Source organism: Trachymyrmex septentrionalis, unplaced genomic scaffold (genome assembly GCF_001594115.1).
Source record: "Trachymyrmex septentrionalis isolate Tsep2-gDNA-1 unplaced genomic scaffold, Tsep1.0 scaffold16, whole genome shotgun sequence".
In the NCBI taxonomy this organism is placed as follows: domain Eukaryota; kingdom Metazoa; phylum Arthropoda; class Insecta; order Hymenoptera; family Formicidae; genus Trachymyrmex; species Trachymyrmex septentrionalis.
Genome location: NW_017304758.1, coordinates 1,428,730 through 1,441,001, shown reverse-complemented (window position 1 = coordinate 1,441,001; position 12,272 = coordinate 1,428,730). Strand labels below are relative to the sequence as shown.

General features: G+C 36.4%; 1 protein-coding gene across 4 annotated transcripts in view; it reads right to left on the bottom strand.

Moving 5' to 3' along the window:
* Positions 1 to 799: 799 nt before the first annotated feature.
* LOC108746145 (unconventional myosin-Va) overlaps positions 800 to 12,272 on the bottom strand; it is a 24,229-nt gene continuing 12,756 nt past the window's right edge. Inside the window, exons 3-15 of one of the 4 annotated variants that reach the window (XM_018482717.1) lie at positions 9,864 to 12,222; positions 7,968 to 8,525; positions 6,999 to 7,298; positions 6,595 to 6,700; positions 5,410 to 5,596; positions 5,274 to 5,303; positions 4,726 to 4,924; positions 4,422 to 4,515; positions 4,271 to 4,303; positions 3,595 to 3,756; positions 2,794 to 3,466; positions 1,678 to 1,960; positions 800 to 1,400 (exon numbers count right to left, since the gene is read on the bottom strand). In XM_018482717.1, the coding sequence (XP_018338219.1) occupies positions 1,281 to 1,400; positions 1,678 to 1,960; positions 2,794 to 3,466; positions 3,595 to 3,756; positions 4,271 to 4,303; positions 4,422 to 4,515; positions 4,726 to 4,924; positions 5,274 to 5,303; positions 5,410 to 5,596; positions 6,595 to 6,700; positions 6,999 to 7,298; positions 7,968 to 8,525; positions 9,864 to 12,222 (5,104 nt within the window). In that variant the 3' untranslated portion in view covers positions 800 to 1,280. The remainder of the gene's footprint in view (positions 1,401 to 1,677; positions 1,961 to 2,793; positions 3,467 to 3,594; positions 3,757 to 4,270; positions 4,304 to 4,421; positions 4,516 to 4,725; positions 4,925 to 5,273; positions 5,304 to 5,409; positions 5,597 to 6,594; positions 6,701 to 6,998; positions 7,299 to 7,967; positions 8,526 to 9,863; positions 12,223 to 12,272) is intronic. The other 3 variants (XM_018482719.1, XM_018482718.1, XM_018482720.1) reach the window with 3 other exon arrangements.

The window sequence follows — 12,272 nt, the reverse complement described above, 5'->3', positions numbered from 1 at the left end:
TATATATATATATATAGTAAATATAATATTCTTCTCTTATATTCTATATGTGAGGTGACAGGACCGGGAATCGAACCCGGGTCTTTTAAATTGAACAAAAGATTGCTTTATCACTGAGCTATCCAGCACCTCGACTTTATTTTCACTGTAGGAACAAATAAATATGTCACATTGTCAAGGTGTAAGTGTGTAAATATATTCTGTCTATAACATCTTCAGGGAAGGGATATTTTCTCGCTTTTCAGACATTATTCTGTGGAATGCGTTTGTAATGCGCGAAACAATGGCAGACCGAACGAAATAACAAATATGAATATTGGTACAAGCTACTTGTAAAATGGCACAAAATACAATCGCATGTACAATGTATAAATTAGAATACAACAATTATATACCACTGTTTCTTTCGATCGCCTTATCGTATTTTCTTCTCATTCGTATATCAATCCATCATCGGATTCACAATTTTATAATAACTCTTTCTCTCTCCTTTTCGTATCACAAAATATACAATCTATTTCCAACATGTCGTTATATCTTTTCTCTCTCGCACGTCTCCTTTTTACATATTAATTACAATCTTTAACAAGTTTTCAACTTTATCGTACATTCGAAATTCTCACAAGGATTAAGTATACAAAAGAATTGCGCCTCACTACTTATCTTTCGTTACGTGCATAATTCCCAAATTTAATTAACTTAAATTTTCAGAAATTCATTTTCAATTTTTATTTGAAAAGAAATGAACGCGAGACATACATTTCTTGTATTTCAAGGAAAAACGAATTTACAAAAGAAATTTATCTCTGAGAATATTATTTATCTTTAACGTAAATAATATTGATCAGTAAAATCTAAAGTCCTTATAAGAACTTCGTACTCGTGCCTTCCTTTATACATTTCGACAACACTATACAATAACAATAATGAAAAATATCGCTCTTTCTCGTTACTGAGACCTGATCGTTTATCTATACAACAGAATTGACTTCGAACGCGAATACGATTCGGAATGTGACGACATATCGTAAAATTACAAATTACATGAGTAAAAAAGAAACATATAAAACGTGATATTGATGAGCCACTCTCGATGCGTAATACTACACATAACATCTATACATAGCCAGATTATCGGTATCACTAACTTCCTGTACGAATAAATGGATTAAGCGAGTTTCGGTTATTCGCGTATAACGTTTTTAATTCAACTAAAAACACACAGTATAGTACCGTAGTACGGGGATCTTGACCAGGATCATGCCTAGAGAGAGCTTGCGTTACACCTTCTTGAGCATGGGCAAGTGAAGCACCTCGGGTATTTCGATATCTTCGAGTCGAATGTCTGACGGATTGAATGAGAATCTTACGGGATAGGAGTACTTTAAATCCATCAGCAGCTGAAAGAAAAGAAATCATTGTCACGTATTAGAAAGAAGAAAAATTTGTTCGAATTCGTCACAAACGCGAATTTCTTTTAAATATTCATCTTGCCGTATAATTAGATCTGTTTTTGTATTCCTCACTAGACTGCACTAAAATTTTCTTACTTTTCTCAAATATCAAACATATATATAATTTCAAGTTCCAAAAGTGTATACTAAGTTTAGCTGTAGGAAACAGATCTGTTGATCTGTTGTCTTGATAATTTTCAATCGGCTTATGATGAAAACTTACCTGTTCGTTGTTCTCGCCACGCTCTTTCAGTTTTTCTTGTACTTTCTTAATGAACGAAACAGGAACTCTACTTTCGTAATCATCGACAGGTGTATATAGATTCAGAATTTTCACTATTTGGTTGGCCGTCAATTTGTGACACATCTCGCAAACGGAATTAACGTCCTCATCCGTCTTGCGAGCCTGCAGAAGTTGTGACGCCTGTATAATAGGATATAGAGCTTCCGACGCGGTTTCTAGTCGTCGGTCTCTGCCCCATTGCTCCAAATGGCTCATGTTATACCTTAAACATTAAGACGTTGTATAATTCCTTTAAATATATTCAATATTATTAGGCGAGTAATAAGTGCACAGGATTAAAAAATAAATAATTGTGAAGTCAGGCCTTGATTTAGAAGAACTGATAAAGAAGAAAAATTTACAAAAGTCTACAAATGTTGATCAATTTAATACTAGCACATTTATTATTGAAAGACAATAATCAATTACTTATTTAGAGTACTAAAGGCACTGAGTAACAGTATCTTTAAAATAAGTAATTAACTACTATTGTATTAATTAAATTGGTCTGCAGTAATAGATTTTTATAAAACAAGTTTTCCTTTATAATTTATTGTATTTTCTATAAAGCAATTATTCGTGTTGGATTTCTATAGTTATATTATCAATAAGTAATTGCGAAATTGAGTAGTTGAGTGGCTTGATGAACGACACCTACGTCCATATACGCGATTTTTCGCGTTTAAGGTGCCGAAAAATGGCTCCATCTGATTAAGAGAAGTCACCAGCACCATTCAGATTCAGCACATACAAAAACGTAAGACAGTCAGAAGTAATCAGTAAGCGAATTGGCTAATCACATTAGAAGACCAGTAGCGAATCCAATGTTACGATTTCGTTACTGCTTACGTCTAACTGCCTTACGTTTTTGTATGTGCGATGGACTAAATAAATCATTATTGAAAGTGAAAAACAAGTCTCTACTCTCCGAAAAGGTTCTAAGGCTTGATATAACGTTCTGACACTATGATCTCCAACAGAGAGATCGCAAAAAGACAAGGGGATAATATAATACAACTGTGCAAAATTGAATATTAATGGCACGGTATATCTTACCTTATCTGCATACCCTTCGTCCATCGGCAGAGCTCGCTCCTCAGCAGCAGATTGTTCAGAGCGCTGGCACACATGAAGTAAAACAATTGTTTAAATAGTTGCATTACGACCTCGGGATCCACGCCGTGATACTGCAGGGTTTTATGCACCGATGTCAGTTCACCCAGAAGCTTGTCTAGTTTCTGCTGCGTGGAATCTGGCTCACCGCCCATGGACGATGATCTGGGTCGTCCAGTCTTGTCGGTCGGAACGGATATTGCCTCGTGCTCCAGCAAGGCTGGTACCGTGAGGGCCTGAATTCTCTCCTTGAGATTCGTGATGAGATTGTTGAAGATCCAGAGAGCCACGTTGCTCAACACGACACGGTACTCGCTCAGGTCAAAGTTCCTCAGGCACTGCTCGTTCTGCCTAGGTGTGTTCTCGATTTGAAACGGCTTGTCGCCAGAATATTGCTTCATGTTGTGCAACAAACGCAGGGTGTTGCTTAGCCAGAGCACCCTGGAGTCGAAATCGTCGCGTTTCTTCAACACGCGTTTAACAGCATTCAGGTACTCAGTTAACAGCGACCGCACTTTTTCGTCATCGTTGATGCAGTCAGTGTGCCTAATGCACATGAAGATGATGTAGGCCGGCAAGCCCGGTAACAACGTCACCGCTATTCGGGGTCTTAGTTCTGAAAGAGGCGAAAATATTAAATATAAATTTGTGAATTCGAAAGTCGTATGTATAATGGGAATAGAAAAAAAATTGAATAATCTTCGTTAGAGAATTTATTAAGCGAGAAGTAACACTGACACTTACCAATGACTAAGTGGCGTATGATTACGTTGATATCCTCTTTCCTAAATTCGAACATTCCTTCATAATCTCTCTCCTTTTTGCGAATGATAGGCATGTTACTCCCATCTCCGTGAGCACCAGAAGCGGTGACGCAGCCGTTCGCGTATTCCACCGCGTTAGACACTGTAAAATTGAGACGTTTGTATTGGCATATTCTCGAAGTTTTCAGGAAACTGCGTTTGACACAATATGCAAGCAATGATGAATTATGATTTGTGTGATCGAATTGTTCGAATCTATATGATTCGAATTGTTTATATGGATATATATGTAATCTATATAGTTTATTATTTTTCATAAAATTTTGAATTTTTAACTTACATAAAATGGATAACTTTTGTCTAGTCGAGATAGCATTGATCCAAATTTTTAAAAATATCTAAACAGCACGTATATTTAAAATCAAGATAAAATCAAGTAAGGCAACTTAAAATGTTATTAAGATTGAACATTATCAAAATTTGGGCCAAACATAACTCGATTTTGAAACAAGTTATTCCATTTTACAGTACCTATTTATTTTACGAAACAATTTCTATTTTTTTCTTTCTATCGAAAAGCTTACTGTCTTTTATTTATACAAATTATTCGGATAATTCAATTGAAATAATGATGTCTGTCATGATCATGCACTCACCGCCTCTCATATAAGGACGTTCCTCCCCTTCGTCTTTGATAGCATTAAGAAGTAAAGTAATTTACGATGCATAACGTAATTCTAATTGCACAACAATAGAGAGATTCTAAATATTTCTGACAATATGTATATAATTATTTATTATACTTACATCCAGCGTCCTTAAGTCGTTTTGCTAGGATTCTACATTGTTTTTTGAAACGTCTACACTCCTCTGCTACTTTATCGTATTTTTCTTGAAGTTCCTTTAACACAAGTGACAAATATAAATATTAATTTTTACATCTATAAATGAGAAATTAATATCATTTTCTTACGATAAAAAATAAATATACATATAAATAGATTTAAAAGCATAACAGAATTGTTTGAAATTGATAATAAACTTTTTTTATTAAAAAAAATTATTTTACTTATAATAAATATTTTTTATTTAAAAGAATTATTTTACTTACCAAATTTTCAGACGTCAATCTAGCCACCTCGTACTGCATGTAAAGCTCCGCTTGGGTTTGTGGCGATTTACTTAAATTAATAGAGAGCAATTTTTGCTGCTTCTCGATTTCTTCTTGTAACCTGTCTATTTCATTTCGCCACTCATCTCTTTGCACTCGCCAATTTCTTTCCTTCGCCTGCAGCTCATCTTCCAATTGCCTTGAAAACAAAGGAGTCAACTTTCTCATTTTTTGAAAATTATTTTAAAAAATCTCTTGAATTGTTCAATCGTACATTAATTGTTCAATGGAATTATGCTAAACATATGAAATCAAGCCATTATAAAATAATTATCGAAATGTAGTTGGAGAAACAATGACACATACAGCATACAAATTAAGGAAATTTAGCATGACTCATAATCTCAATTTCACTAATGTAAAAAAAACTGATTTGAAATGCTTCAAGACATTTATGATAACGAGAAATTATAAAATCTTTTGTTTCTGATTGAACAGTTCAATAACGTTCGAATGAGTGAATCTGCTCGTGAATCTGCTCAACTCACTCTCCTCTCGGTGCCTTTGTCTTAAGTTTACTGAAAATCGAAGTGCATGCACAAACGACAAAAGACTGTATTAGACGTTTTTGTGGCACTTTATCAATAGTCACTCGATAGCTAACAGCGTATATTTTTACGTTACCTGTTAATCTTCTTCTGCGCCTCGAAGGCAAGTACCAACTCGCCGTCCTCGTTTATGATGTCCACGTCGCGACCATAATTGGCACCTAAGTTCTTCATTCTACATGTATGATCAGCTAGCACGCTGTGCAGTTGAATACACTCCTCTCTTCTCCTTTCCAGTTCCTCCTGTAGTGCCTCAAATTGTACTACAATATAATTATATCAGCATTATTATACTATTTTGCAGACAGGTTATTTTAGTTATTTAGCAGTGATTTTATTTATTTATCGACCGATGAAATGTTAAGCAAATAAGAAAATGGAAATAAGAGAATGGAAAATTATATAAATTGTATGAATTTTGGATATTATATAAATTCACAAAAATATTATTAGGTACTCAAGCAGAATAACAAGTTATTATGATGTCAATGACTTCAAAATGATCATTAGAAGAATCATTAGAAGATGATCATTAGAAGACGAATTAGAATCATCATTTTTTAATCCATTTACCGATTCATTTTAATACCATTTTGATGTTATCGTAACTTATTCTGCTTGAGTACCTAATAACATTTACAAAGATCTATCTTAACCAAATGACGTTTTCCATATTTATATTTAATTTAATTATTTAGTGATCTTGCAATTTGATAGTATTTATAGAAAGAACATTGTAGCATTTGTAATTAACATGAAACGAATATATGCGAAGTGCAAAGCATTTCAAAAAGTTCTTTCCATGTATAATTTATGCTTTAAACTTTTAATATTACTTAAACTTTTGCGAAATTTATTATTTCTACACGTTAAAACTATTTTTTAGCATTTAAAGAAAAAGCAGATATGAATTCGTATGAGCATAGAGCGATAATTTTATAAACTGTGTGAAATACAGAACGTATGTGTGTGTGTGTGTGTGTGTGTGTGTGTGTGTGTGTAATAAGTAATCAGAAAAATATTGATTGCAAATTTGCTACGTTAAAGTTAATATTTAATATTAAATGATGAAAAAATAGCATTTAAAGGACAGAATAAAAGAAGGCAGAAATCTAACACAAAATAAAAAGCAGAAGTTACATATATACAATATAATATTATGTATATTTATTTATATCATGCCTTAAGTGCTTGAAAATATAAAATCAGTTAACTTAAAAGAAGCAATGTAACAAATAGATAGTGAGTTGTAATATATTACTCATGAGATTTTGTTGCGCGGACGATGGACTAGCAGACGATACGGTCTTCCTCAGTGAAGTCAAGTCTTTCTTAAGTTGCGCATTTTCCATTTCCAATTCTTGGAGCTGCAAACAAAGCATACGTCCCAGTGATTATAGCAATCAGTGATAATAGCGATAAGACAATGGAGTGCAGTAAAATGGATTTATTTTATCACGATAATCTTTTAATATCGGTTATATATATAAATGACATCAAGTTCGCGTCAGAAGAGGACTGACAGATGTTAGAATAGGACATAAAAAGAACTCATCGGAAGTGAGAATTTAACATGAAAAATCTAATAAAAATCAAATCAATATAAGTGGAGAAATTAAACTCTAATATGAGAAATAATTTTTCCGAATAATTTCCTTTACTTACTCTGAACGAATCCTGCGTTCTAGTGGACTCCTCGTTACTATCGCGTTCCAGATCCTCGACCATTCTAATCAATCTACCTTTCTCTTTTTCGACGTCTTTCAGCTTCTGTTGCAGCTTCAGGACGAGACCGATGTCCACGGGCGCGTGTGCAGATACGGGTACTTCCGAAGGTGATTTGTTTGATTGAACTTCTCCATCGGGTGGACTATCCAAACGCTGTTGATTCCAATCGATCGTTTCCACTCGCGAATAAGGCGTCGATGAGGAACCTGTGGATCTCACGGAACCGTAACCGAAATCCTAAGAAACAAATTTTAGGGATGTATGTAATTTCAATAATTTATTTTAATAACAATTATAATGAACAGTAAAGATTGTAATCTACCCTTACAGAAATATAATAGCAATACTGGCCAATTAATCACTTATTTTCAATATTAAAAGTGCTGTTAACAATACTTTTTTTAATACTCAAAATAAGTGATCGGTATTAAATTTCTATAAAGATAACTAGTATTAAATTTCTATAAAGAGCAAAGAAATACGAAATGTAGCTATTCAGGTAGAACACGAAATTATAATGATACCATAAGAACATTCACTTAAAGCACAGAAAGACCGACTTTGCTCAAATATTTAAAAATTTAGCTAGATCTGAACATAATTTTATTGGGCTATCAAAATCATTATGTAGAGCAATCAAATACAGTAAGCAATGTTGCAAAAAATTTTGACATTCTAAAAACCAGCTTGAACGTCCTACATAATTATTTTTATGATCTAACAAAATTTGTTTTCAGATCGGTAAAGAAATGATATTTTGCGATAAATATTCGAAAATGAAATAGAAGTAATAAATATAACAAGAACGCTGTTATTTAAAACTAATTTTATATTCTTACCGCATGTTAAAATTTCTTTTATGTAAATAATTCTCTAGTTTATTTAATAATATATGCCTTGACTTACGATGTTTTGGTCATCTTGTGGAATTTCCGTAGTCGCGATTTGGCCACTGCCACTGGAAGCATTGCTCAAGGAGCGCGAGTGTCCAAGCACTCCTTGTGATGCTAGTTTTTGTTCTAGCATTTCCGCGTGCTGTTCCATCTCGTGGTAATCCTTGAGTAATCTTTGATAGGCTCCGCGATCCTGATCTTGTTCCATTCGAAGCAGATCTTTCTCTTGCTCGAGTCGATATTTCAAATTCTCTTCGGCGCCGCGTTGGTTACTCTTCAATTTCTCGGTCGCTATCGAAAGTTCCTTTCGTAATCTTTCATTCTCCTGTTGTAGTTTCTTATTCTCCTCGCCTTTCTGTAAAGCGATTCTCTCCTTATCATGCAGTATATCCATTTTTTCGTCTTTCTCTTGTTGTAGGATTTCCTCTATTCTTTTCAGCTCTTTCTCTCTTTCTTGCATCATTCCGTTCAGTTTCTTATTCTCGACATCAACGGATTTCAAGCCGTCCAACTTGCATTTCAAATCTGCCATCTCATTTTGAACATTTTTCAAGAACTGACTCTCCTTCGCCTGAAATGATAATTTCATATATTTCTTAGACACAGCCATCGATTATTGGAAAAACATTGAAGTAGATAATATTGAAAGTAGATATATATTGAAAAAAATGTTCCGATTAAACCAATAAGAAGGTGAAACCGAACAGAATTTCTAGTTATTATAATCTCATCAAAATTCTATACTTTTGGGTCTTTTTAATGGTTTAATCAAAATTTTTTTTTTAGTGTATTATAATAAATAGATGATTTAATCAACGAAGTAAGAAAAGCGCCAACTCTGTGGTCAAAGCAGAATAATATTTCTACATATATTCTATATTTTAAATACATTTATCTTAAATGTATGGCTGGACATTGATTATTTTCGGAATTGTCTTGCAACACAATCAAAATCTAATAATAATAATAATAATCTCACAAATTAAAGATCATCGATTTATTGCTACTAGCGGGTGTTCTCCCAATTCGATCACCGAGATATGTAATATTTGTATAATTAATATATAAAGAGAGAATGATTAAAGTGAGTGTGTACAAACAATAATAAGTTAGAACCAGACTGCTATATAAATTAACTAGTATTAATAAAGTAAATTAATTAAGTATACATATATGATTTAATATGTCGTGGTGTAAAAAGTTATGTGAAAATTGCTCTCTGTGTCAAAAATCGCGGGTTTAAATCTACATACGAGTTTAAAACACATATATCAAATTTTATTTGATTATTATCTCTCGGAAGACAACCCAACCAGAAATGATAAGTCGATCAACGTCGAATCGATGCTAATTCAACGGCGATCGACGTCGAATTGATGGTGATACGATGTCGATCGATTAATTACAATATTTCTGATTGGCAATAGCAAACTACCGAGAGTGTCATGACAATCTCTTTTAATACTCATCATATCGTTCGGAACCGGCGTTAAAAACTATGAGTTCTATATGTTAGTAGATATAGCAGAAGAGGTCACTATATCTCTGACAAGAGATGACGGTTAGGGAGAGATACGATCATTAAACTTATAAATATTGAACGCGAGCGTGGCATGACAGACAGCGCACTGATTTATCATGCCAGAAGTCCCGGGTTCGATCCCAGTAGGAATCAAAACATTTACGCTCGTGTGTCTCCTCTCGGAAAAAGCCAGCAACCCCCCGAGAGTATCCTTGCTTACAGAAACACCTCTCGAAAATCCGCCGTTCAAAATCGTAAGTCCCGTGCATGGCAATTGAATAATCAGCTTGCGCACCACAAGCATATGAGAGAGGTGTAACACAGAGGCCTAACGTAAGAAGAGAAAGAAGAAGTGTAATATTAATATAAATAATATATGTCATTTACCATTTCATTTATCTTCTGCTGCAACGTGATGATCTTCATCTCCAGTCCTTTGTTGAGCGATTTAACGTGTTCTACACTCCTAGCTTCAGCCTTTAGTTGCCTGAAGATTTTCTTCGCCTTGCGTTTCCTGATACACGATTGAACGATTATTATGTCCCTAAGTTTTTTCTTGCACGCCATCCTCACGAGATATCCACGAGCAAATCTTTGGATCACAGTCGCAGCGGCGTTGTCCTTCATTATCTTGTATCTGGTGCGAGCCATATTGCCTCTGCCAAGCGTTTGTAACCCGAGAATCGTACGTTTCACCTGTAAGTACCAACGCCTCTGCAGCCAGCCCTTTACTCGTGCCTGAATTTTCACCGCTGCCCTCTCCCTCCTCACAGCCTCTGCCTTTTGTCGGGCAATGTAACCCCTGCCGTACCTCTGGAGGCCCAGAATCGACCTGCGAATCTTTTTATATTTATTACGATGTATCAGACCGCGCACAGTCTTCTGAATCATTATACAGGCGTCACGCTGTTTCTCTGCTCGTAACTTCTCCAAATACGCCACCTGACCAGCCCTGAAGAGCACTTTTGTCTTGCCAAACTTGAACTTGTCCTCGTCGTTAATGTATCTGGCCAGGATGCGTCGGCAGGTCTCCTTCAGATCATCCCGCCGTATTTCTTTAAACTTGCAGAGACAGCGATACCTTTGGAAGAAGTCGCCGTACGTACGCTGACTCGGGAAGCCTGCAGCGGAGATTCTAATGGTCTCCAGAACGCCGCAAGCACGCAGCTGTTGCACCGCTCTCACCGGACTATACTCGAAGGCCTCCTTCTCGTCGTTCGGCTTGATGCAGCGCACATAATGCGGCGTCGTGGCGTTCAGCGTGGCCATCAACATGTTAAGAGAATCACGGAACTGCGAGCCGACAGTCTTCTTATTCTGTTTGTTGGCTGCGTTTATCAGTACGTTCTTCTGAGCAGATACTTTCACTCTTGTGTGCGGTACTGCCAACTTAGGATCTTCTTCACTGAACAGCCTTCTCAACAGCTTGTTCTCGCTACTTCTCAGCACGTCCACTTGTTCCTCGATCACTGTGTCGCGATTCTTTTCTAGGAAGCCCACAGTTTCGTATTGTACGAGATCGGCGAAGTGATGTATCAGGAAGGCTGTATAGCCGAATCGCGGTTTTTCAAAATGTTTAGACTTGATGCACTTGGTGTACAACTTTTCCGCCCAGGAGGCGTCCGAACCCTTCGGCATGCGACACTCCTCGTCGAGGAGATCTAGAATACCGAGTTTGGTCTCGATCAGATCGATACACGGCTGATTATCGTAAAAATCGATGAAAGTCCATTCTATATCCTCTTTCAAATATTCCTCCTGCTCCAGTTTAAAGACATGCTGGTTGAACTGCTGCTGGAGTTTCTCGTTCGCGTAATTGATGCAAAATTGTTCAAACGAGTTTATCTCAAACGTTTCGAAGCCGTAAATGTCCAGTACACCAATGAAACAGTGTGGCTGACTGGGGGATTGCAGTGAGATGTTGATATTGGTCACGATCCAGTTAAAGAGCTCGGCATAGATATGTTTGGCTAAGGCGTCTCGCGCGCCGTTTGCTTGTTCCACAGTCATAGGCTTCAGGAAGACCTCTCGTGTCGAAACGATTTTCCGATGGCACAGCCATTTGCGCATTGCATTGATTTCGACGCCCAACAGCTCGGAAAGAACGAGTAGATGTCGATCCGATGGAGCAATGTAGCTGGATTCGGTATCCACCTCGTTCTGCTTCGCATCCTTAACGCAACTACTTATGTTTACATTACCTAAGTGTAGTATGGCCGCCAGTATGCGTAGCATGTCGTCCTGCTGTTTGGACGTGAAACCAAGCATTGTCAGCGCACTTATGGTCTCATTAAAATACGCTAGATCGTCTACGCCATCGATCCTTGGATTGTTGCCCTGATTGAGATAATGGAATTGATTTTGGTCAGATAAGTATAACTGAGGAAGACGTTTTGCCGCTGAGCACATCTGATAAAAGATGTGATAATTTCGCTCTTCGTTTGCCTGAAATACCACTCTCGACTTCTCCAATAGGTAGGTCCTCATGCTCGCACCGGTGATATGATAATTCTTATTAAACTGGATTTCAATAAACTTTCCGAATCTGGAGGAATTATCGTTCCTGGTAGTCTTTGCATTACCAATTGCCTCCATGATAGGCGAAGAGGCGAGAACCTTCTTCTCGACCTGCGTCTCCGTCGCTGATCCGCCGACAGTCGCGAAATACCGCATGGTATACTTCGCCGAGACAGTTTTGCCGGCGCCCGATTCGCCGGAGACGATAATCGACTGGTCATGGTTTTCCCTAAATTAAAAAGTTGAATAAAATAGATTAAATAAAATTATGTTAAATTT